Consider the following 22,616-nt stretch of genomic DNA (forward strand, 5'->3'; position numbering starts at 1 on the left):
TTCCAGTAATAACCAGTGCGGGTGCTACAGCATCCAGTGTTGACATTTGTAAAAGGACAGATGAAGGGAAAATTTTGGCCCGTGGCACGGGATTTCTATCAATATCTAAAGATAGTATATCTTGGTACCTGAAACGCATGAGACGACATGCAATGTCTTTAAAGTCAAATATAATTATTTTTGTGCCTAGCAAATACATAATTATTAAAGATAAGTAACTATAGCACTAGAATAACACTGCACTGAACTGCGGTTTCAGAACAAATAAAGGAAATCATAAAGCAGAAACTGCATTGCCCCCACCAGAGGCCACATTGCATTTATATGGGGCAAACCAGGGCTGTGTGAAACATTACAAACATAAAATGTCCTGGCGCAAACAATTCAAGAAGACTGGCCTTCTTTAGCTGAGGTGCCAGAGCATTTACCCTACAACACACAGCTTTGTGCAGTGTTTTACTGCATCTGTCTGCGGGGTTTCCTGGCGGTCCCTGGTACCTGTATGAAACTTTCTCAAAGGAGAGTGGCGTAGCGAAACTTGGGTGGGGTCCCCTGCAAGGTACATAGAGCCCCCCCCCCCCCATATTCAATCAGGAGCTCTCAGTTCAGGGCACTGTCCTGAGGGGGCCCATGGAGTTTAGCCCCCCCCCCCCCCCCCCCCCGGCACCGCAGGGGCTTCGGGGGCCTATGTTACGCCACTGACAAAGGACAGCTTGGGTAGCACACTGGTCATGACACTTCATATTTAGCGTATAATCAGTGCACCTGCCGACAACCCGTTTGCTGCTGTGCCCTCGTCTGTAATCCAGTTGGATGCAAAGACATTTCCTCAATCTGCGGGGCCACATTACCATGCAAAGGAGGGAATTACCCCTAGAATTGTGTGGGTGCAAAATGTGAGCAAACGTGATCCATGTTACAGAATGGGACATTCTGTATTTCCAAGGGGTCCAGGGGCTGGAGTGGGGGAAGGGGGCTGCGAGAAATGGGTGCAAACATTGGAATTTTGTGTTAAATACCCCCAGGTGCCCCTTAGTATAGCACAACCAGGGTGGGAGTGATGTTTTCATATTTCCTCAGGCTCTTGATGAGACTTGCTGCAGAGTGTAGAATGCCCTTAGAGGGACCACTGGCAGTTTTAAGTTTACGTGGCCATGGAGCAGGGCATTGCCACAATCTAGATGCCAGAGTATGAGCACTTGCACTGCAGTTCTGAAGTTGCTTTCTGAGATGAACTGTTTAGTTAGCAGTGAAAGCTGGTACCCAGCGATCTTGATTTTCTTGGTGATGTGTTTTTTGAGGGCTAGGTCAGTTTCCGGGGTGCAACTGAATAACTTGGCTTAGGGAGAAAGCTGGGTTCTAATTCATCAAGGTTTATATCATTGAGCCGGGTATTAACTTGATGATCCTTGTTCTTTTTGAATAGCAGGAATTTTGATGTAGTAGGGTTGTGGGTTCTGATATGCATTGGACATACAGGCCTGAATAAGGTGCAGGCAGTGTTTGAGGCATTGGATGTCTGGAGTAGAGGGCACTTTCAAATAGTTATGAGTCTTTGGCATATTAGTGAGTTTTGATGCTGTTACCCCAAGGGGTTCCTTGTAGAAGTGGAAGATGGGAGGGGCCAATGTTGATGCCTGTGGGGCTCCACAGGGGATGGGGATCTACTGGAACCTGGAGGGTCCCATGTGGGAGGACTAGTGTTGCCTGTACTAACATTACTTAAACACTACAGGACTTGAAGAGGATCACTTTGCTCCCGTAGCATTCTATGTTTAGCTAAATAATGTGGCTAGCAACTCTAGTTGTTTGTAGTGGAAGAGTAGGAACATTTCCACTTCTTTAATGAAATTACGATTTTCATTTGCAGCAGTCTTTGGAAATTAGTACTTTACAGAGACTGATGTCCCGCACTCAAAACAAATTCACTACTGCATGACCAGTTGAAAGAAAATGTTTTGAAAGTCCTCCTTCTCGCTGTGCCACCTGACCTCAGCATGGCCACCAGTTACCACGTGTCTCATCAGCTTGTGGAAAATGCCCAGGACTCAAGACATCCAAACAGAAACCACATTCTGCTTTTTTACTTTTCTATTTTTGGTTTTCCGAGTGAAAGAAAAAATTCAAGTAAATGAATTAAACAAAAACAAGGAAAGGTAGAAATCAATAAGAAGCCTTGCTGTAAATCTGGCCGAAAATAAAACGTAAAATCGGTCTCTTTGAGACACGCTGTATTCAGGATATGGGCATGAAGCTCTGCCCACTTTCTGCCCATCTTTTTGGAGGATCTGGCCTGGCAGTTCGGGCTGGACTGTTCCCATAGGGCACAGGGTCAAGACTGATTTCCATATGGCTGGGTCCAAACTGGAATGGCATGGTGAGCAAAAATATGATGGATTTAGGCCCAGATCCCTGTACTGGGGTGAATGTAAGACATTGTTCTGCATTCTGTCCATCAATAGTTCTTTTTGCATTTGTCACCCCGAGTGGGACGGGTATGCTCAGACGTGAGTCCTGTGCTCCGCATGCCACTGGAATCAAGCTTATCCTGGCTGAATAGGGGTGAAACCCCGAAACCGGTCCTAGGATGCTTGTTTCCAGTCCAGGTGGGACCTGGCCTGGCAGTTCGGGCTGGACTGTTCCCATAGGGCACAGGGTCAAGACTGATTTGCATATCGCTGGGTCCAAACTGGAATGGCATGGTGAGCAAAAAAGTGATGGATTTAGGCCCAGATCTCTGTACTGGGGTGAATGTAAGACATTGTTTTGCATTCTGTCCATCAATAGTTCTTTTTGCATCTTTTTAATTGGCTCCTGTCACTGTCCTTTGTAAATGGTGGCTTTTCATTGGTGAATAGGCTTAGTAGTCCCTCCTTTGTACCGCCTTTACTCTTCTTGTAACCTCCCATGAGGACAACCCCTGTTACATGTGTTGTTCCTCGGTAGGTTTTAATTACTGGCCTCCGAGCACTATTTTCTTAAATGCCTCTGTCCTGCCTGTTGTTGGAGGCAGGACACGCTCTCCAGCAACGTGCTTATTTTTTAATGCAACTTCAACAATGGCGGAATAACATTGCTCGATAGGCGCCTCTTAAAGGTGAGTATTCTACTTTCCACTTACAACCTTCATTCAGCAGTACAAAACTCTGAGAATCCAAGGAAAAATCCAAATAAACTTGCTAACATATTCCTTATTTCACAATCTACAGAGCTCTCTTCCTCTTTGCACACCCCATGTCTCTCAGTGCCGATGTCTTCCCCACGTCCCATTTCCCTCAGTTCGTAAGCATGTATCTCTGTTTTCTACTAAAGCCTCACGCACTCTTTCTCCCTCTGTAGTACAATACCAACTTTTCTACCCCAGTCCCCTGAACTGCTCTCTTATTCTGTTCATTTCTGTCTCCTCTTAAATGAAGATCTCAGACGCCATCCCCCCTCCCTAACACTTGCTCAACTGCCAAACCCGTCTACATTCCCTTTCCAGTGACTCCTGCTCATCACCAATAAAAAGATTTTGTCCTGTGCATGGAAGACATTTCTTAACTCAGTTGCCCCCTAAAATGACCACCAGTACATTACGTAGCTCCACCTCATCTTCCCAGCTGTCCTCCCCAAAATCCTCTCCCCAACGCTCCATTACCTACACACGTTAACACGAACAGTTTACTAATTCCCACCCTCCTGTGGACGTCCCTCCTTCTCCCTATTTTCTCTAATGGCGCCCTCTGGAGGAAGCCCAGCCATGCCTTTCCACTCTCTCACATCGTCCGTCTGACACACCCATTGGGTCCCATCACCTTCCAGTCTATTCTCAAGTCTAGTACGATTTGTTAACTCTATTTAAAGCCCCTCTTCCTTTCTTGCCCTCTCTGTAACCATGCCCCCTTCCAAGCTCCTCTGCACTCCCTGCTTCCACCCTCTTCTTAGCCCCGTTTAGCTCTCACACCCCATCCCTTTACAATCCCGCTTGTTTACCCTTGTTCCCTCTCCCTGCCCCCCACCCATTTGATGGCTGGTTCTCAGCCTCTTTTCCCTATCCTGCTCACTCAATAACCCAACTCCCCTCCCTCCCCGTCTAGTCCCCGTTCCCTTCATCCCCCTTCTTCTCCTCTTTGGACCCTCTCCTTTCCAGCCCCACGTTCTCCCCTTTCACTAGCCCTCTCTGAAGTCCCTCCACAGTTATTACTCCCTATAGTCCCCTCCTTACTCCTGCCCTTCCCCCACCCCTATATATCTCCTGTTCCTCATACTCACTTTCTAACACCCTTCTGGGTCCTCTTCTTTCCAGTCCTTCTTCTGTCAGGGTCCATTTTCTAACACCCTGCCCAATCCCGCGATGCCCTCCAACCCCCTATCCTGGGCCGTGCAAAGGACTGACTGTTCCACATTATACCACAAACTGGAAATTCAACGCAGTTTTGTCTCTTCTGGTGCTGAACCCTAGTTAGTAGAGGAGCAGGGATTGGGTAATGCCTTTAGTAGTCTGATACAATTGAAAGGCAGAGTAAACACTGTACAGAACCAACAAATACATGCATAAATTAACATTAACTACAATATATCTTGCTATATTCATTCTTTACTCTCAGTGGCACAATCGGATGCAAGCCTTCAAAAATATTTTGACCAAATTTCATGTTTTTATTGCACCACATTGTAGGTTACATATTAATATATTGCACCGTTGATAATATAGGTTTAAAACTAAGTGTGATTGACCAAACCCCATTAAAACAGACAACATGTGCCTTGAATATGGCGTTCTTTTACGACCATGATGGAATGGGAAACGGGTGCGTTTCTTTGTTCTCGTTCCTAGCGACAGGGGCATACAGATTTTTTTTAACCAAAGGGGAAAAGGAACGAGTTACAAATGTGATGCAAATGGGATATTAAAACTGTCAAGTCATAATGACTTGTAATTAATAAATTGGCCACGACTTCAAAGGTGGTAGGTTTGTAGGTCTCGCCTAGGCAGCGCTTGCGTTGTGTCTTCGAGACATGCTGTATTTAGGTATGGACTTGAAGCTCAGCCCATTTTTCACCCAACCCTGAAGGTTATGCCACAGCGTCTCTCTTGCTGGCTGGGCATAGGGGTCAGTGTATTTAGATGCGACATCCCTCATTTATTTTTTTAGGTCAAGCCTAACCGCAGCGCACTTGCGCTGCTCACTCTGCATGGCATGCAGTAGTCGAGTATGCTGTGGAAGCCTCGCCTTCTCTCCACCCATATTATTGATTGGCTGGTGTCATTGTCCTTGGTAAATGCTACCGCCCTGTCACCATTTGTTACCTCCCATGAGGACTGGATCTTTTACATGTGGCGTTACACGGTCTCCTTCATAAGTCGGTAAGCACTTTTTTTTTAATTTGCAGCGCTGTCCGCTTTCACTTTAGCTGCCACGCTTGTTTATTTAATTAATTTGTCCCGGGGGCCGAAAGGGAGCGTTTCTACTCCCTAATCCAGCAGGCATTCGCAATCAATCGGTCTCGCATTTACGCAAGTTTTAACTATTGACATTGTAAATAACAATACCTTTTATTTTTGTTTTCGTTTTTAAAACATCAATAAAAGGCATTGTCATTTACAATGTCAATAGCTTAAACTCGCATAAATGCGAGACCTATTGCATTGCAAATGCTTGTTCTCGCTTGAAGAGAGCTGCAGGCAGCAACGCGTGCTTCCAGGGGTTGTCCTCGTCCCCATTGTGACGCTCTCTCACCCATCCATTCATACCAAGGTGCATCTTCCTGATAGGCCCTGGGGGCGGGGCCCTCAAACCAAAGAATGTAAATCCAGCTTGGATTTGTCTCTCTTTCTGTTCATCTACTTTGTTGTGTAAAATTAACTATCACTCGGGTCAGTTGTGAAATAAGTAGGTGTAATCCAGTCCACAGCACTGCACTCCCTCATTCTCTTTTCCTCTCTTGCTGTTTAATCCCTCTCTTCTTGGTCTTCCAGAGTCGCTGCCTTTCTTGTTTAAGTTGCGTAACCACAGGAGATAAGAGACACCCGCCATTGCTGAATGCTGTTCTCTGATATCTTGCGTCACTTCCACCTGCGCTCCGAGACAGGCAGATCTCAAAGGAAAGAGGAGATAGCCGACTCTTATCTTATCCACCCCATAGGTCTGCCCGGCTTGTCAAGACCATAGGTCATTATGGAAATGTCTTTAGTTCCCTAAAAGTCTTTCTGCCTCTGAGTGCTCACCCTTTGTTTTGTGCGTGTGTGCAAGTGCAGTTGTATATGTTTGTGGATGTGTGTATTTGCTGCACGCGCAAGAGCAGATGCTTCTATAGCGCCACGGAGAGAGCTCCTGGTGATGCCCGCATTAATTTCCAATGCAAGGACAGGACGGCGCTCGACTACTGTCGCAGATCCCAGGTATAAATAAAGCACTTTTCTGGGTTGCTGCTTCTACAAACTGTACCTGTGCGACGACTGTTTTTGTAATAGGAATGTAATATTTCGCTATAATTGCTACATCTTGCATTCTGAGAACTAATGTAGAAACATTTGACTGTCTATCTTTTCTATAATTATTTGGAGACAAACAGCTTACTTATTTAGTAAGGAGTCGGTTTTGGTCAGTCATTTGCCCCTTGGTTGCAACGTTTGATTAACTGCCTTCTCGGATCAAATCTGTAAAAACAGATTAATAATTAGATGTAAATTAAAGCACAAAATACTGCCCTCTTGGACCATGGAGGCCTGAGAGACCAATATGCAGACGTCTGTGAGGAAGCCCAGCTCTGACCCCCCTGCAGAGCCGTCCAAGTGCTGCTGATCAAGGGGTGTGCTTACAGCACAGGCATAGCAAACACAAAGAGAAAATGGACGGAGCGCTGAAACTTTTCAGACACTCACCCCAGTCACAGATCTGGGTTAAATCCATCATCGTTCTTTAGCTCACTTCGCCACCCCAGTTCAGATCCAGCCATATGCAAATCAGTCTTGACCCTGTGCCTCATGGGAACAGTCCAGCCCGAACTTCCTGGCACAGGCATGGTGCTAGAAAGTACAGACATGCTGTCTAGGCATGAGAACAGTTTGCACCACTGAACTAATCCCCCGGCTACCCTATCTCCAGTTCCTCTGTCTGCATGTGACCTGGTGCTTTGTGCCAGGGGCTGTCATCTGTGGCCTGTCTCTGGGACCCTCACTGCCAGAGCATTAACAATAACTGGCCAGAAATTACGTTTTTCAAAAAACAGAAGTGTGATGATGTGTAAACACTGTTAGCTTATGGTTACACTATGCACAACAACAGCAACAATAAAAATACTTAGTCATATTAGTGTAGTTTCTGCTACCCTACGTTTTTATTTGCTGTTTTGTAGCTTTGCAAACAACAGCTGTTGCTATTACCCAACTTACTGGTGTCCATACGAATGTCAGTCTAAGCAGGATTTGAAACTGAGAACTCGATAGAACACGAGTACCTCTCTGCCACGACAACACATAACACAAGCATTTGCAATGCAATAGGTCTTGCATTACTGAAAGTTTGAGCTATTAGCGTTGCTAATAATAATGCAATTCCAGTAGCTCAAATATTCAGTAATGCGAGACCTATAGCATTGCAAATGCTTGTTTTTCTGGAGAGGTCGAAGGGGGTGAAGAGGAAATTAACCACCTGCCGCTGTGGAAGAGGCTCTTCTCCCCCATCTTTAGGCCACAGACTCGGCTCACATTGGGCTGAAGTAAGTGTCTGTGATGCATGAAGCCTTCTCTCTCCTGCACTCCTCAAAGTCAGGGACTGTTGGGCGTTACTTCCACATACACGCTGCACAGAATAGAAATGCCAATGAGGCTCTTTCGCATTTGATAGCAGGTCAATGGTGGCAAATTCTCTAGTTTGACAATGCCCTTTGTCTACGATTTTCTAGTGATTTCGAACACCTGGAATGATTTTAGACAGTTACCACAACTGTGTGAGATACATTTGGATCTGTGTCTATGCAGCATGAAATAATACTGGGGAAATAACTAACGTTGTTAATGCATCTACGGCAGTGATTTCTGTTTAATCTGCTGGTTACATATTTGAGAAATACCCCTGATCAGAGGGCTTCTTTTTATGCCAGCCCCTTGGAAGTCCAAATAACAAAAAAGTTTGCTCCCCTCTCCACAGCCATGAAAACAGTGGCGGCCGGCATGGCTCACGGGTGGTGAGCAGGTGCAGGAGAAAGGTGGGGGGTGCGCGGGGGCGAATATAAAAAAGAAAAAACATAGCTCGCCGCCGGGTCCCGCGTCTCTGCTCCTGCTCTCCTTGTGGAACTGTAGGAACAGGAAGCACAGCAGCCCCCACTGACCAATCACAATGCTGCAATGCAGTGTTGTTATTGGTTTTTAGCGTCCTGGTCTGACGCTCAACCAGGGAATAGGGGCCTGGGCATGTTCTCCACTCTGGCTGTAAAGCAGCCTGCATGGAGAATAGGGAACTTGCACATGACTGGTTTGGGTGGCGCAAGAGGGTCGGCCAAAAGGTCATTCGGCACTTAGGAGTGGGCAAACCACTCCTCCCCTGCCCTGCCCTGAGAGCAGATCAGCCCCGCCCACACGCCCCCCAAGCAGCACAAAGCATAAAATGATAAGAACGCAAAGTTATTATCATTTTATGTTTCTACTATGTACGCACTGCTTAAAAGCAGTGAGTCGACGCTCCTCTACCATAGTGGAGGAGCCGCCACTGCCTAAAAACAAAACCTGCTAAAACCTTTAAATTCAGTGCAGGTTGGTGACTTTTCCAAATGATGGGGCGTATGTCGGGGGTGAGTTTTGCCCAGCAAGCAAACACAACCGACGTGACATCCAGACGGAAGATGCAGCCTAAAAATGTTTCTTGTGCTCTGGAGTTTGTGCATCAGAACTGAATGAGTACAAAGTGAACGGAAACATGTGAAATACTCCAATTATCGCAGGTTTTCTCTTACTTTCTTGTGCACAAATGGTTGCCTGTCAAAAGTTATGCATTTAAATAGTCTTGCTGTATATTTCTGTAGTCTTCAATATTTAATAGAATACTGCATTTCAAGTACCATAAATACCAGGAGTGTGTGAGCACTGCCAGGAAAAGTGACTTTCTTCTTAGAGGGGACGTCTCCATTGCTTTAATCTGGCATAACTCTATGCCCAATACAAACATTGTGGTGTACTCTTTATATGTACTTCAATAATTTATGAAGGTTTTATTTCTTAAAAATACTTTGGTGATCAAAAAGCACACTATTCCATATAAAGTGTTGGGCTGAATTAATTTTGAAAGGATATATTCAACTCCTGGTTATGTTGTGCTGACAAAAGTAAATTAATTATCTTTAATATCCTCTCTAAACTCCACATTGGCCACTTCACTATGCATAGTACAAGTTTCAGGACCACCAACATGTTTATGGAGTTCTGTCAGCCTGGGGATGCATGCAGGGGGCACAACATGTGCCCTCCTGTGTGCATGTGCCCCGGTTTCTGCACGGCATTGACTTTAGAAAGAGGCACCGCTGCGGGATCTGCCACTCTGCCGCCTGCCAGGCCACAAATCACTTGTAATCTGGAAGGGGGGCAGCAGCGACTCTTGGTGGTGCAGGGATGCGGCATTGGCGGGCCGCCTGTCCCCGCACTGCCATTAGTCGTAATCGGGCCCTAAACGTCTATTTTCAATCTGTACCCATTATTGGCTACGCCTTAAACAGCTTCAACAATCCCTCCCATAGTCATATTACCACACAGAATGAGATTTTCTTTATCACTGCAAAGAGTTTTCCTAACATTTTACAATCTGAACTATATAATTAAATGTTTTTCTTATAATCCAGCATTTTACTAATTATTTTAATAAACATTTCCATGTTTGCAAAAGGAACCCTTTTCAAGCTATCACAAAATTAACATGCAAGATAGAAAATATGTAATTGCTAATGTCATATGGTCCTTTAAACCCATCTCAGAGTCTTGTGACTTTTATTATGTCACTAGAACCCTGTGATGGCAATACTGCACCATATTACAAAGTTACTGTTATATAGCCTATATGTTTATACATATACACCTAACTCTGCAGAAAGTCAGTTTTTAGATTCTGAATACTTTTGACTGTTTCACGAATTTGCACCAAACTGGAACTTGAAGGTGTGTTCTTTATTTGCTGCTTGTTGGTCTAATAGTTCAAAAGTAATAAGGGAGGTCCCAAACTAGTTTTTTTCAGTCACAAATAAAAAAAGCGGTCTTTCAGTCGTTTGGTGCCTTTCCTTGGTTTGGTAACAATTTGTTCAATGGATTTGGAGAGAAGACAAAAATAAAGGATCTAGTGCGCATGTCAGCTAATATATATGCTCATAGAAGTTTGTTTACAGCAGTTATAATCAATGTGAACAGTTCTGAAATGAAAACTCTACTGAAATGTACTAACCTTATTGTCTTTGCCTGGGAATTACCTTGCCTGGGGAACCTCTGAGCATAAAGTGACCTGGGAGTCAGTGGTGCTGCCTTTCCCCAAGGGCTGAGGACACTGCCTGTGCAGGGAGTTGCTGGGGGCACAAACATGGACCCCATTGGTCATGGGCACAGTGGTAATCACAAGCCTGGGGTGTTGAAGAGAATCATGAGGACTCCATCACCATTGCTATGCAGTATTGGAGAGGTGGTCCCCGCTACCATATCTAACCCTTCTGCCTCAAGACAGCTGAAACACACAAAACACACACTTGTGACTCTGTATTTACTCAGATGGATAACACACTCCTGACTCCAATACTGAAACATGCACACACTCCCCAGCCCTTGGACATTTTGAAAAATCGCTCCTGCCTCCATGCACATATTTCAGGTGTACACACTTTATAACCCTGACTCCATAGCTTTTCAGACTGACATACAATCACCCTAATACACATGTATGGTACATGAGTGATACACACTCCACGATGCCCAGTAAACACACTTCATGTGATGCATGCACCCAATGCACACATATAGTCCTTCTGATATCACACACTACCAAATAAATGTCCCTTTTTTAAAGTATTAAAATATATATTTTCAAAAAATGTGTTTGGGAGTTTCAGGAGTTGAGTGAGTTAAGAGTGTGTGTTGAGTGAGAGTGCATACAAACTAATGAGAATGTGTTCCCTAAGTCGTGAGTCTATCTTATAATCAGACATTAAGAAAGCACAAATGTGCACCCTACAGAGATCTCTTGACACTAAAAGGGAAGGGCACTTTAGAAATACCAACAGCTTCCTTGATTTCATCATCAAACAACCAGGTTTTTCTTAAAAATGCTCAGCAGAGGTACAGTCATCTAAAGGCTTTGCAGCCCTATTCGAGGATTTGAATTTCGGGATGGTAAAAAATTTAGTGGCCCCAGATCTGAGAGTTTGATTTGAAATGTCACTAGCAAATCGGCATGCTAAATGAGTGTGATGGGCAGAGTGTGTCTTTGAAGAGTGTATCTAGTCAGGAATGTGTGATTAATGTATTGGGCATGTGTCTGTATCACATGGAGTGTGTATGTATGTGTTTGGGTTCTCTGGGTTCTGATTATCCTAGTTTTCTAGTCCTGGTCCTCATAGTGGTTCTCAGCCCATCTAATTCTGGTGGTCTTGGAGAAAATGGTCTGCCTCCTCTTACTTGTCCAGATTCTCCAGGTCATAATCCTCCTGGCCATAGCCCTTCCAATGGTCCTCATTATGATCCTCCAGGTTCTGGTAATCCTGTTCCCCCTGGTGGTCCTGGTCCATCTCTTCCACACGGTTGTACTCCTTCAACTGCAGCTGGTCCTCCACCTCACAGGCATCCTTGTATTGACCCTGTTTTTCCTTGTCCTTCATGTTGTGGTCTTCCTGGTGATCCTCAGTCCTTTCGGTTTTAGTTTTCTTGGTCCCCGAATTCCTCCTGATCCTCATCCTCCTGGTCCTGATAAACGTGTTTCTCCTGGACTTGAATCTCATGCCCCATCTGACACCCCTCTTCCTGGTCTTCTTGTTTCTCCTTATGCTCTTTCTCCTTTTCTTGGTCCTTTACATTCTCCTCCTTCTTACCCAGATTCTCCTCCTCATCCTGTTTCTCCAGGTCTTCGTATCATGATCCTCCTGCTGGTCTTGTTCATTTTTGTTTCTGGTGTTTGTCGCTCACTGGTAGTTCTGGTCCACCTGCTCTTCTGGGACGTGCGCTGCTGGTCTTCTTCATCCTCCTCTTCCCTATGGTTTATCAGATACTTTCCCTCTTGTGTTGGTCCTCTAATCATAGTTTCCCTGGTGGTCTTGCTTGTGGTCCTTTCTGGTTCTGAAGTTCTTAGTTCCCTGGTTCTCTGATTCACCTACCCTTAAGTGTCCTCTTCCAACTCCTGGGACTGCTTGTCTTCCTGGCCATCCTCTCCTAGTTGTCCTGGTTTTCCTCTACCGGGCCTTCCCCTAAGTCCTCTTGGCCTTCCTCTTTCTCATCTTGGTGCTCCTCTTCATCTTCCTGGTTCTGAGTTTCCCTTTCCTTGGGATTCCACTATGACCATTAATCCTCCTTTCCCTCCTCCTCCTCCTCTCCCCCCTGTTCCTCCCCAAACTCTTATCAAACCACCTATGCCCCTCAAGGAGGGGCATACTAAGGTGCCTTGATCCGCCTGCGGAATTTGCTTCTTGAAGCCCGGCACACTTTGTAGGGGGAGTCTGTGAGAGGCCAGTCTTTTGTACAAGATGACTGAGTAGCAAGAACTATAGCACGGAAATTCTTCTAGTAAACGAAGGTTTAGGAACATGTTTACACATTTGGAGATGCTAAAAATAATTATTGAGAACACTTTGAGTTAAGCTGCTAGAACCAACCAACTAGGAAGCATTCCTAAACCAGCCGTTGTCCAGCCCACAATGCGGCTTTTCCAAGACTGTGTTAATGGTCAGCCTCCAAGCCGGTCACTTCAGTTCTTATTCTGAGGAAAGGCCTCAAAAGATGGTCGGGTAAGGGCTACATCTGAATATCCATTATACAGTGGTCCAAGTAAAACCACTGGCTAAGGGATCCACATTGACATGAGCTAATATGCTGAGTGCAAAGGTAGTGCTCGCACTGCTATAGTTTCTATCAAAGCAGGTGGAGTCCCATGGCAGGCCAAACCGGCTTCTCTCCACATAAAGCCTAGCTGTTATGGCGAGTCAGCCTACATAGAACAAACACCCACTGATTTATTCAGTTTGTCCAACATGATATAACAATATAACTGTAATTGTAATTGCATTTCTATAGTGCTTACTATATACTATAAACACTATAATTTAAGAACAGTAATTTCTTGCCAAGTAAATAAATGGAGGGCATTTAACTGAAGTGACCGTATCAAAGAAGGACTTGCTATTAGTGATGCTTTTAATGTGCTATGAAAGTTGCACCGTTTTTCAATTATACTTACCACACACTGGTATCTCTATGCTGCTGACAATTCAGTACTGTTTGGACTGCAGAGTATATTATTTACATTTACAAAGCACTTCAAAAGCCTGGCGAGACACCAAAAGCCAGATGGTTGGAATATGATATTCTGTAGAGGTCCCTTAGGTGGAAGAAGTGTTTGCTGTTCTGTGGCCTTCAAAGAACTATTATGCTAAACTGCAGCCTTCGCATCTGTCTGTATCATGAGAATTCCCTTATTTTATGGCTTCCTATTGTGTAGGCCTAAAAAGGATGGATTGAACTTGAATTATAAAGTCAATATGATCACTTTATTTTTTTTGCAGAGTTTTATATAGCGTGAACTTGACCCGAATTGGGTATCAGAGCGCTTTACATAGCACCAGTTACGTTACATGAGGACACACATTCATTTTTGGTAGGCACGGGGAGATTAAGTGATTTTGCCCAGAATCACAGGATGTTCAGCGTCATTGCCGAGACCCGAACCCAGTTCCCCAGGTTCGAGGTCGACCGCCCTAGCCGTTAGGCCAACTCCTCTCCCCAACTCCTCGCCCATACATTGTGAAGTATTGTTAAATTGTAATCGATTCTAAGTGGTCAAGTGATGCAGTGGAATGTCTGTAAAAGAGTTCAATATAAACCTATGCACCAGTGAAGTTAATGCCAAATGGAATATTGGAAAGATGATGCATAGATTTGTAATGTATGAAAATCAGAAATTTTCTTTTGAGTGGTACATGAGAATTCGCTTTTTTATGAAACAGTGCGGTAATTGCTGAGAATTGAGTTTTGAAGTGTCTCTCCTTGTGCCTGGCAGATATTAAGTAACCTGGTGATGGAAGAGCTCCTCCCATCCCTTCAGACGGACCTGCTGCCCAAGATGAAAGGAAAGAGGAATGATAGGAAGAGAGCCTGGTTTGGGGTAAGATGTTGGTCATCGCTGTTGTTCTAGGAACCGATCAAGTCCTTATTCTTATTTGTTGTATTAACCCAGTTCACATTCCATAGTACCCTGCTATGAACCCTCCTTGTCAATAGTGGTTAGGGTAAGCAGCGGCTTGAATAACTCAAATACAGTAGAGCTGAATTAATGAAGTATACGATTGCCCTCTAGAAATGTTTGGCAGTTAGTTGTTCAGTAAATCTGAATAAATCCTTGGCAATTTGTAGTATTAGGGATTCCCGACCACATCTTCTTTACAATATTTGATTCTAAATATACTCATTATAAATTAAGATAAATATTAATTCATACACATGCACCATTAAATAGCCTTTTGTATTTCCATTATTAGAACAGAGTAACTGTTGCCCACTAACAAAACAATGCATAGCTAAACAATGGTATGGGGGGCACACATTGATGTCTCCAAATTTTCGTTGCTTACTTTTAATTCCTCTGTGGTGTGTGCAGAAGCCACTCATTTGATTGTTTAACTAATGCATTCTTGCAAGAAGTTAGGGCCTTTTGGCCCATCCACCCTATTTAGACTGCAGAGAGGCCCTTATGCTCTCTAAATAGGGTGATCAGGACATCTACCACTTTTTGGAGGATGGCTTACATTCGCCAAGCTCTAAGCAAAGCCATTATTTGTTCACCTTTCCATCGTTTCAAAACCATTCTCTCTCCAAACAATAATGTCATTAATGGTCAAAGTCTTTGCTCAGCTCCTTTCTGGGAGAAACCTTTGAAGATCAAAAGCACCTGTCATAGCACCATGCTGTGACCAATAATCAAATTAATTTTACAGAGTATAGCTTCCCACAGAGCCCACTGCATTGGGCAACTTGCATGTATGTCTGTTACATGGCAAACAAATACTATTAATGTTTTTAGATTCAATGTTGTTATTTTGGTCAGTCAGTGAGTCTAAAATTGTTTTTTTGCTGGGAATTGCTTCACTATGTGAGCTAAATCTTCAGAGGTTTTTCTTATAGCCAAATGGACGGCGCAAGCCCCAAAGCTGGGCCTTCTTCCCAGTTAAGCATAAGCAATGTCAGGCCTGCTGTGTTTGCTTACGATGCAAGCACTGACTTCACTCACACATACCTGTACTTCCGGGTTGTGCAAGTAGCCGAGGTAGAGGCCTGGGCTTCAGGTTCTGACAGGAAGAGTGGTGGATCTCTTGAATCACTGATCATGTGACCTTTATTTAGGGCATGATATAAATAGGAGTAATACAAACATGGCAGTCCTCTACTCTTGGGGAAGGTCATAGTATTATCAATTTTTACTACTAGCCCTATGGTTGCTTTAGGGCACACTTCACCGGGGTTATGTTATCAGTTATTAAAGATAGCATTGGATAGCTCAATTCCTAGACTCAAGCAGCACCTGTAAATAATACAATTTTGTCAATTATAACTGTTTGTTGAGTAGTTTGGTTACAAGGGATATGTAATATATGCACTGCGATGAACAAGTCTTTTTTCCAGAAATTGGGGAAGCGCAGACCTCCAATGAGCCACTGTAACTCTCCCCGTCTTAATGAACCAACTTTAAATCCTAAACCAAATTTTCGGATTCGATCTGAATCCTGGACCATCCCACAGCAGAAATGTAAATTCCCAGCCCTCTCTCCAAATCACCTTTGTCTTTTCCATCTATAGACTGTGGAGTAACACTTAGTAGGCTTTGTTGATTCTTGTCCTCTATGGGTTTAACTCCTGCTTAAGAACAGTTAGGGTCCATTCAGCTGTAGTTAGGTCCTGGGCATTTCAAAATCTAAAGTGAATTCAAATCTTGATTGGCCAAGCACACAATACGGACATCCAAATTTGTTTTTATGTTATTGATAATTGAGCGATAGTTTTGGTGTGCGGGTATGGTGTTAATTGTTCTTAGTAAGTCGGCAAGTTGTTGATTTGCATGGAAAGTGCTACTGTTGCCCTAGGTGGTTCCACTATCTTCAGCCAGCCTCAGTGTTCACACACAGGCAGAAATACAGATGCCATAGTTTCTCCTTTGTTGATTTCAGACTGTGGAGGAGACCTACAACCTGGTCATGGCCCAGGTCTCTGAAGGATTCCAGTCCCTACAGGAAGAGTGCAAGAATCTTTCCAAGCAACTGGAAGGAACCATCCGCTCAGACATGGATCAGATTGTGACCTCCAAGGAGTTTGTAGCTGGGAAAATCAAAGGTGGGTGGAATGAAATTATTGAATGATTATGGGTATTGCTGGCTCCCGAATGGAAGCAGCAATAATCACGCATGTTAAATAGTACTTTAAATAAAGGCTGACACGGAGTATATTTTCTTCAAAATATGTTGTTCGAAAATGTTATCCGATTGAAGTGTTGGCAGACTAGTAAAGAAAGTTCTTTGAAGGTGAAGATAACGGCCCAACATATCTAGTATTACCACCAAGACCCTGCAGTTTCTGGATATGAATAAAATAAAAGGTGGATATAACAGAGCAAGTCTTCTACGCCATTTCTGCTGCAGTGTTATTTCACTGTAGACCCAGCTCATTGTCCCATGGCGGCGCTAGAGAAAAAGGTTTCATGAAGCCTGAACAGGGCATAGGAAGGTTACAAGGAAACAATGCCTTATTGCTTACATCACAGCGCCTCAACCTATGATGGTCAAATTCGGGATTGTCTTCGAATTCCGGTCGCTGCTTGTATACAAGAACTCATCCACTAACAGTTACTCCACCCAGACAGTATACTTCAAGGATGTGATTTCTAGTCTAGGAGAAGTGAGGAGAAGATAGTAAATGAGTGCTGGAAGTAGGGCACCTAGCAGAAGGAAAATAGAAGAGCAAGAAAACCCAGTTGAATGTTCTGGATCCTGCAGCAAGAAACAGTTAGGAACGCCAAAGGAGATGCTTGTGTGGTGGAAAGAACTGGTCCTCCAAGTGGAAAGCACACGGTACTTGTATATCTATCTCTCGGGAGTTTCTCAGACTCATTCCAATTGTCCTTTGAGGGCATGATTTGCATGTATTTGTGTCCAGTGGTGTAACAATACCCCCCGCAGCCTCTGAGCCCCCTTGGGTATTGCACGGGTGGCGGGCCTCTGGCCTGAGAGCTTCGGACTGGATCCGGGCCATGGGAAGGCCCCCTCCATGTACTTTGTACGGGAGCCACCTCAGGTTTTGTTACACCACTGTTTTTGTTAGATGCTCCTACTTATACAGGTGTAATTTAACATGAAGGGGCATCACAAGGCAAAAAGAAGCAGCACCTCAGAACCAGTACAACTCCTGAAGTCTTCACCACCCGTACTTACTCAGCCATGGCTCCACCTCTGATGGAAGCTGTAATTGGCACATCAGCTAGGTATCACATCACAAGGACATGACATAAAAGCAATAAATACAGCCATGTGTGCGTGACTTCTCTTCACGGTGAGATAGAAGGTGTCCATCACCTGTGCTAGACCATGGAAAAGGATGAACTACGAAATGGAAAGGAAACCGAAAAATGGGTACCGGTTACAAGGTTACAGACAGAGCATCATACCTGGGGACACTCAATGTAAACAAGGAGTGTTTCTAAACTAGGCCAACTAGAGAAGGAAGGGTAATATCACTCATACCAACAATAGCCAAACCTCTCAAGATGGAAAAAATAACATGGTTCTATCTCAGCAGCCTCTTGGTTGTCCCCACCGCCTGTGAGAGCTAGCATGATTGTCTGGATTTTCTAGCTGAACGGCTCCCAACAGCAGAGCAAAATTTCCATATTAGTTTGTAAGAAAGTAAACAAAAATGGGTTTAGGTACACCGTAAAAAAACAGATCACCTTTTAAGTCTACTCTGAACATTTGATTGCTAGGGTTTCTCTTTTTGGGCCATCATCCAGAGCTTTCTGGTCTGTTTCTCGACACTGCCTTTTCATTCAAGGTTAGGCGTATGGTAGCACTACGGAGCTAGTTCGAGGTCTTCAGCTCTGAAGTGTTGAGTAGCAAGTGATGGTTTCGGATCCTCCTTTGTGAATCAGAATGCATTCTGATTTATAATACATTGACGTTTACAAGAAATATTGCTTAGAGTCTAGCAAGATTGATGTTATCTCAGCCAATTTTTGAATTAACTGAGTTATCAATTCACAAACATGGAATAATTTGTGTGAAAGTATAGTCATGTGCGTGAATTCATTTTTTTAGCAGTATTATTTAGCCAACAGTAGTAGGCTGGCAACCAATGTAGGTGTGATTAGCTTGATGGGGGCTTATTAATGGACTGAGTGATTAAGAGATTGATCTCACCTTATGATTGGGATGCAGTATGACTGAAACGGTGGGTTTGTCTGTACTTTAATATTGTTTAGGTTTGGCTAGAAGGAGCGTTTGCTCTGGCCAACGGTTTAATGGTAGTGTAATGCATATGGGGACTCCTGGGAGTAGGGGCAGTATGACATTTAAGGACGCTTCGAGAAGTAGCACTTTGTCCTGTCCATCTGACTACACTCAGCATATTATGAATGGAGGTGTGTTTCCATTCTGTATTTGCTTACAGTTAATGGTTTATTATTCACAGTTGTATACCGTCAACCACCAGCAGCATGCTAGAGCTTTACCTACCAAGGCACACTTTCCTGCAGACCTAGGAGGACCATCAGTCGTATGTGTCTGATGTATGTTGGTGTTTTGATTGTGTGAGATTAGTAGAGAGTATTTTCCATGTTTATTTAGAAGTCATTTCTGTAGCTTAGCGTGAAGGTAAATTTTGTCCGCTCTTGCGAGATCTTCGGTGGATGTAATTTACAAGGGACGTTTTTTACTTTTTTTTGCACTGTATGATCAGTTGTCAAAAGCTTGCTCCGATTAAGGTGTTCACCATCAGTGCCTCACAATCCAGGTAGATAATTTAAATGCAGTGTTGTAAGCATAAGAGGTTGGTGTGTTTTTGCTCACATGATATTATGATGTATGTTATTGTGGTGCGTGACAATGCTGTAGGTATGGAAGTGTTTTGCAGTGCGCATGAGGATATGAGGTTCTGTCTAACTTGTATTGCCTAAGGATGACCACTTGATGCCATTTCTCGTACAAGGTTGAGCAATAATAATGCTGAGCGGAGAGTGCTGTTGGGATGCTCATGTAAGTGGTAGAGCCTGGGGCTCTACTAAAATAAATCGATTTATGGTAATAATCTTATCAACTCATTCACAGGGAAAGGTTCCCTGCTCCTAATGAGCCCTTTGCTCGAGTAGACCTTTTACGCAGGTGAGAGTAATCAGAAGCTGCAAATCAGGAGAAGTGTGGCTCAATGGTTAGAGCGGCAGACCCTGATGCAGAGGTCTGGCCCGGGACCAGGGTTCAATTCCCCGCCTCGGCGGGTCTTGGGCTAAAAAATTCCACGGACATGATAATTCTCGCCTCGGTGCCTATTCCAATCATGGAGTCCCACTCTGCAACTCTGGGCAATAGCTTGCTTAATCTCCACAATGGCCCCCACAACGCTAAGGATGCCTGGCCTCCACCTTGGGGGTGCCCAGGAGTGGACGCCTCACAGGGAAAGCCAGGATGGGTTCCACAGCGGTATTCGTACAAGCGCCTTGAGACCCTTGCGGGTGAGTAGTGTGTTATACAAGTATCAATTTACAATCACAATCAACTTATGCATCGTAATATCAATTTATCTTATAGGGGTCAATGATAAGCTTTGGTGTGAGTTTAAAGGTGTTATTATCTTTTAGCAAGTATTTCTTTAGAAGTTTTCAGAATAGGTAATCAGTTTGTCAGTAATACAATGCAGAACAATTGATTAAAGTGTGTTCCATATAAGTAAATCTGTATTCTAAGGCTTGGAAATGAGGGAAAGGTATCTATTAGAGCCCATAAAGAGTTCCAAATCGAGAGGTGAAATCATAAATGTGTAAGCAATAGTAAATCAAACAGTACTTCCCATGAGGAGAAGTTAAAGCATCTCAATAGAGTCTCAGAGCAGCATACATGCAGGCAAGGGAAATGAATGAGGTAAAATGTTGCATTTTTCTGTCTTCTCAGCAAATCAGCGCACTGTGTCATCATGGGAATAGGACAGCTTCTGTCGTCTAAGTAGTTTCAAGGCAATAGATTTACAGATATTAAGCGTTAAGCAAAACATTTTATAAATATTGTACAAGTAGAAGTTTGGGTCCCACTATTCATTTCAATACAAAACAGTTCATGTTTTTTTAACATCTCGCATTACTTACATTATTGACCCAAGGTCAGTGTAAAGAAAATAAATAATTTAACATTCATAGCTATGGAAGCCTAGTGTTCCCCTTTGCTTTAAAAATATGACTTCTATTGTAACGGCTACACGTTATTTCTACATGTTGATTGCATTAATTTTTATTTATGAAAAATGCTCTATCATGAGCTTGATTATAACAAATGTTGGGTGAACGTGGAAAAGACTGTTTAGAGTGCACTGATTGTGGGTCTGTATAGTGTGTTTTGAGCTTTGGTTAAGATTCTATCCTTGGAACACACCACGAGCTTTTGGAAGGAGTGGGAGACAGAGAAGAAGGAGGTAGAAGGAAAAACATGGTATCAATCAATCAATCAATCAGTGACACTTATAAAGCGCGCTACATACCCGTAGGGTCTCAAGGCGCTGGGGGGGGGGGGTGCCGCTACTGCTCGAACAGCCAGGTCTTCAGCTTCTTTCTGAAGGAGAGGTGGTCTTGGGTCAGGCGCAGGTCGGACGGGAGGGAGTTCCAGGTCTTGGCGGCCAGGTAGGAGAAGGACCTTCCTCCTGTAGTCGCTCTTCGGATGCGGGGGACGGCGGCGAGGGCGTGGTTGGCTGATCGGAGGTGGCGTCTGGGAGCGTAGAAGTTGACTCGGCTGTTGAGGTAGCTCGGGCCTTGGTCGTGCAGGGCTTTGTGTGCGTGGGTGAGGAGGCGGAAGGTGATTCTCTTGTTGACGGGGAGCCAGTGAAGGTCTCTCAGATGTCCGGAGATGTGGCTGGATCGTGGGATGTCGAGGATGAGTCTGGCTGAGGCGTTTTGGATCCGCTGGAGTCTCTTCTGGAGCTTGGCGGTGGTACCGGCGTAGAGGGCGTTACCGTAGTCCAGTCGGCTGGTGACGAGGGCCTGGGTGACGGTCCTCCTGGTCTCTGTGGGGATCCACCAGAAGATCTTCCGTAGCATGCGTAGGATGTTGAAGCACGCCGAGGAGACGGCGTTGACTTGCCTGGTCATGGAGAGGGAGGAGTCCAGGATGAAGCCCAGGTTTCGTGCATGGTCTGTCGGTTTGGGTGCGGTGCCCAGGGCGGGAGGCCACCAGGAGTCGTCCCAGGCGGAGGGTGAGGAGCCCAGGATGAGGACCTCCGTCTTGTCCGAGTTCAGTTTCAGGCGGCTGGTCGTCATCCACTCAGCTACCTCTTTCATCCCTTCGTGCAGGTTGGCTCTGGCGGCGGTGGGGTCGTTGGTCAGGGAGAGGATCAGCTGGGTGTCGTCGGCGTAGGAGATTATGCTGAGGTGGTGTTTGCGTACGATGGCCGCGAGGGGGCTCATGTAGACGTTGAAGAGGGTGGGGCTCAGGGATGATCCTTGGGGGACGCCGCAGATGACTTCGGAGGCCTCTGACTTGTACGGTGGTAGGCGGACTCTCTGTGTTCTTCCGTCGAGGAAGGAGATGATCCATTCCAGCGCCTTGTCCTGGATTCCGATGTTGCTGAGGCGCCGTACTAGGGTGCGGTGGCAGACCGTGTCGAAAGCCGCGGAGAGGTCTAGGAGGATGAGGGCCGCTGTTTCTCCATTGTCCATCAGGGCTCGGATGTCATCGGTGGCGGCGATGAGGGCGGTCTCGGTGCTGTGTTTGGCTCGGAAGCCGGACTGTGAGGGGTCGAGGGATCCGTTCGTCTCGAGGAAGGCGGCCATCTGCTTGTTGACGGTCTTCTCGATGACTTTGGCTGGAAACGGGAGAAGCGAGATGGGGCGGTAATTCTTGAGGTCGGTGGGGTCCGCTGTTGGTTTCTTGAGTAGAGCGCTGAGTTCGGCGTGTTTCCAGCTCTCAGGGAAGATGGCGGTGTCGAAGGAGGTGTTGATGATGTCTTGCAGGTGGGGTGCGATGACAGCGTCGGCCCTGTTGAAGACGTGGTGAGGGCAGGGGTCGGTCGGTGATCCGGAGTGGATGGAGTTCATCGTGCGGATGGTGTCTTCGGTGCTGATCGGGGTCCAGGCGTGGAGGGTGGTGGTGGGGGGGGGTGGTTGGTCGGTCATGGTGTGCGTTGGTTGGTTGTTGAAACTGCTGTGTATGTCCGTGATCTTGTT

General features: G+C 45.0%; 1 protein-coding gene across 1 annotated transcript in view; it reads left to right on the forward strand.

Annotated features, from left to right (window-relative positions):
* Positions 1-22,616, forward strand: part of NIBAN1 (niban apoptosis regulator 1) — a 388,096-nt gene that overhangs the window by 309,839 nt on the left and 55,641 nt on the right. The window contains exons 7-8 of the mRNA XM_085601526.1: positions 14,217-14,321; positions 16,378-16,540. Coding sequence (XP_085457652.1) covers positions 14,217-14,321; positions 16,378-16,540 — 268 coding nt within the window. The remainder of the gene's footprint in view (positions 1-14,216; positions 14,322-16,377; positions 16,541-22,616) is intronic.

This window comes from Triturus cristatus, chromosome 4_2 (assembly GCF_964204655.1).
Source record: "Triturus cristatus chromosome 4_2, aTriCri1.1, whole genome shotgun sequence".
Lineage (NCBI taxonomy): Eukaryota > Metazoa > Chordata > Amphibia > Caudata > Salamandridae > Triturus > Triturus cristatus.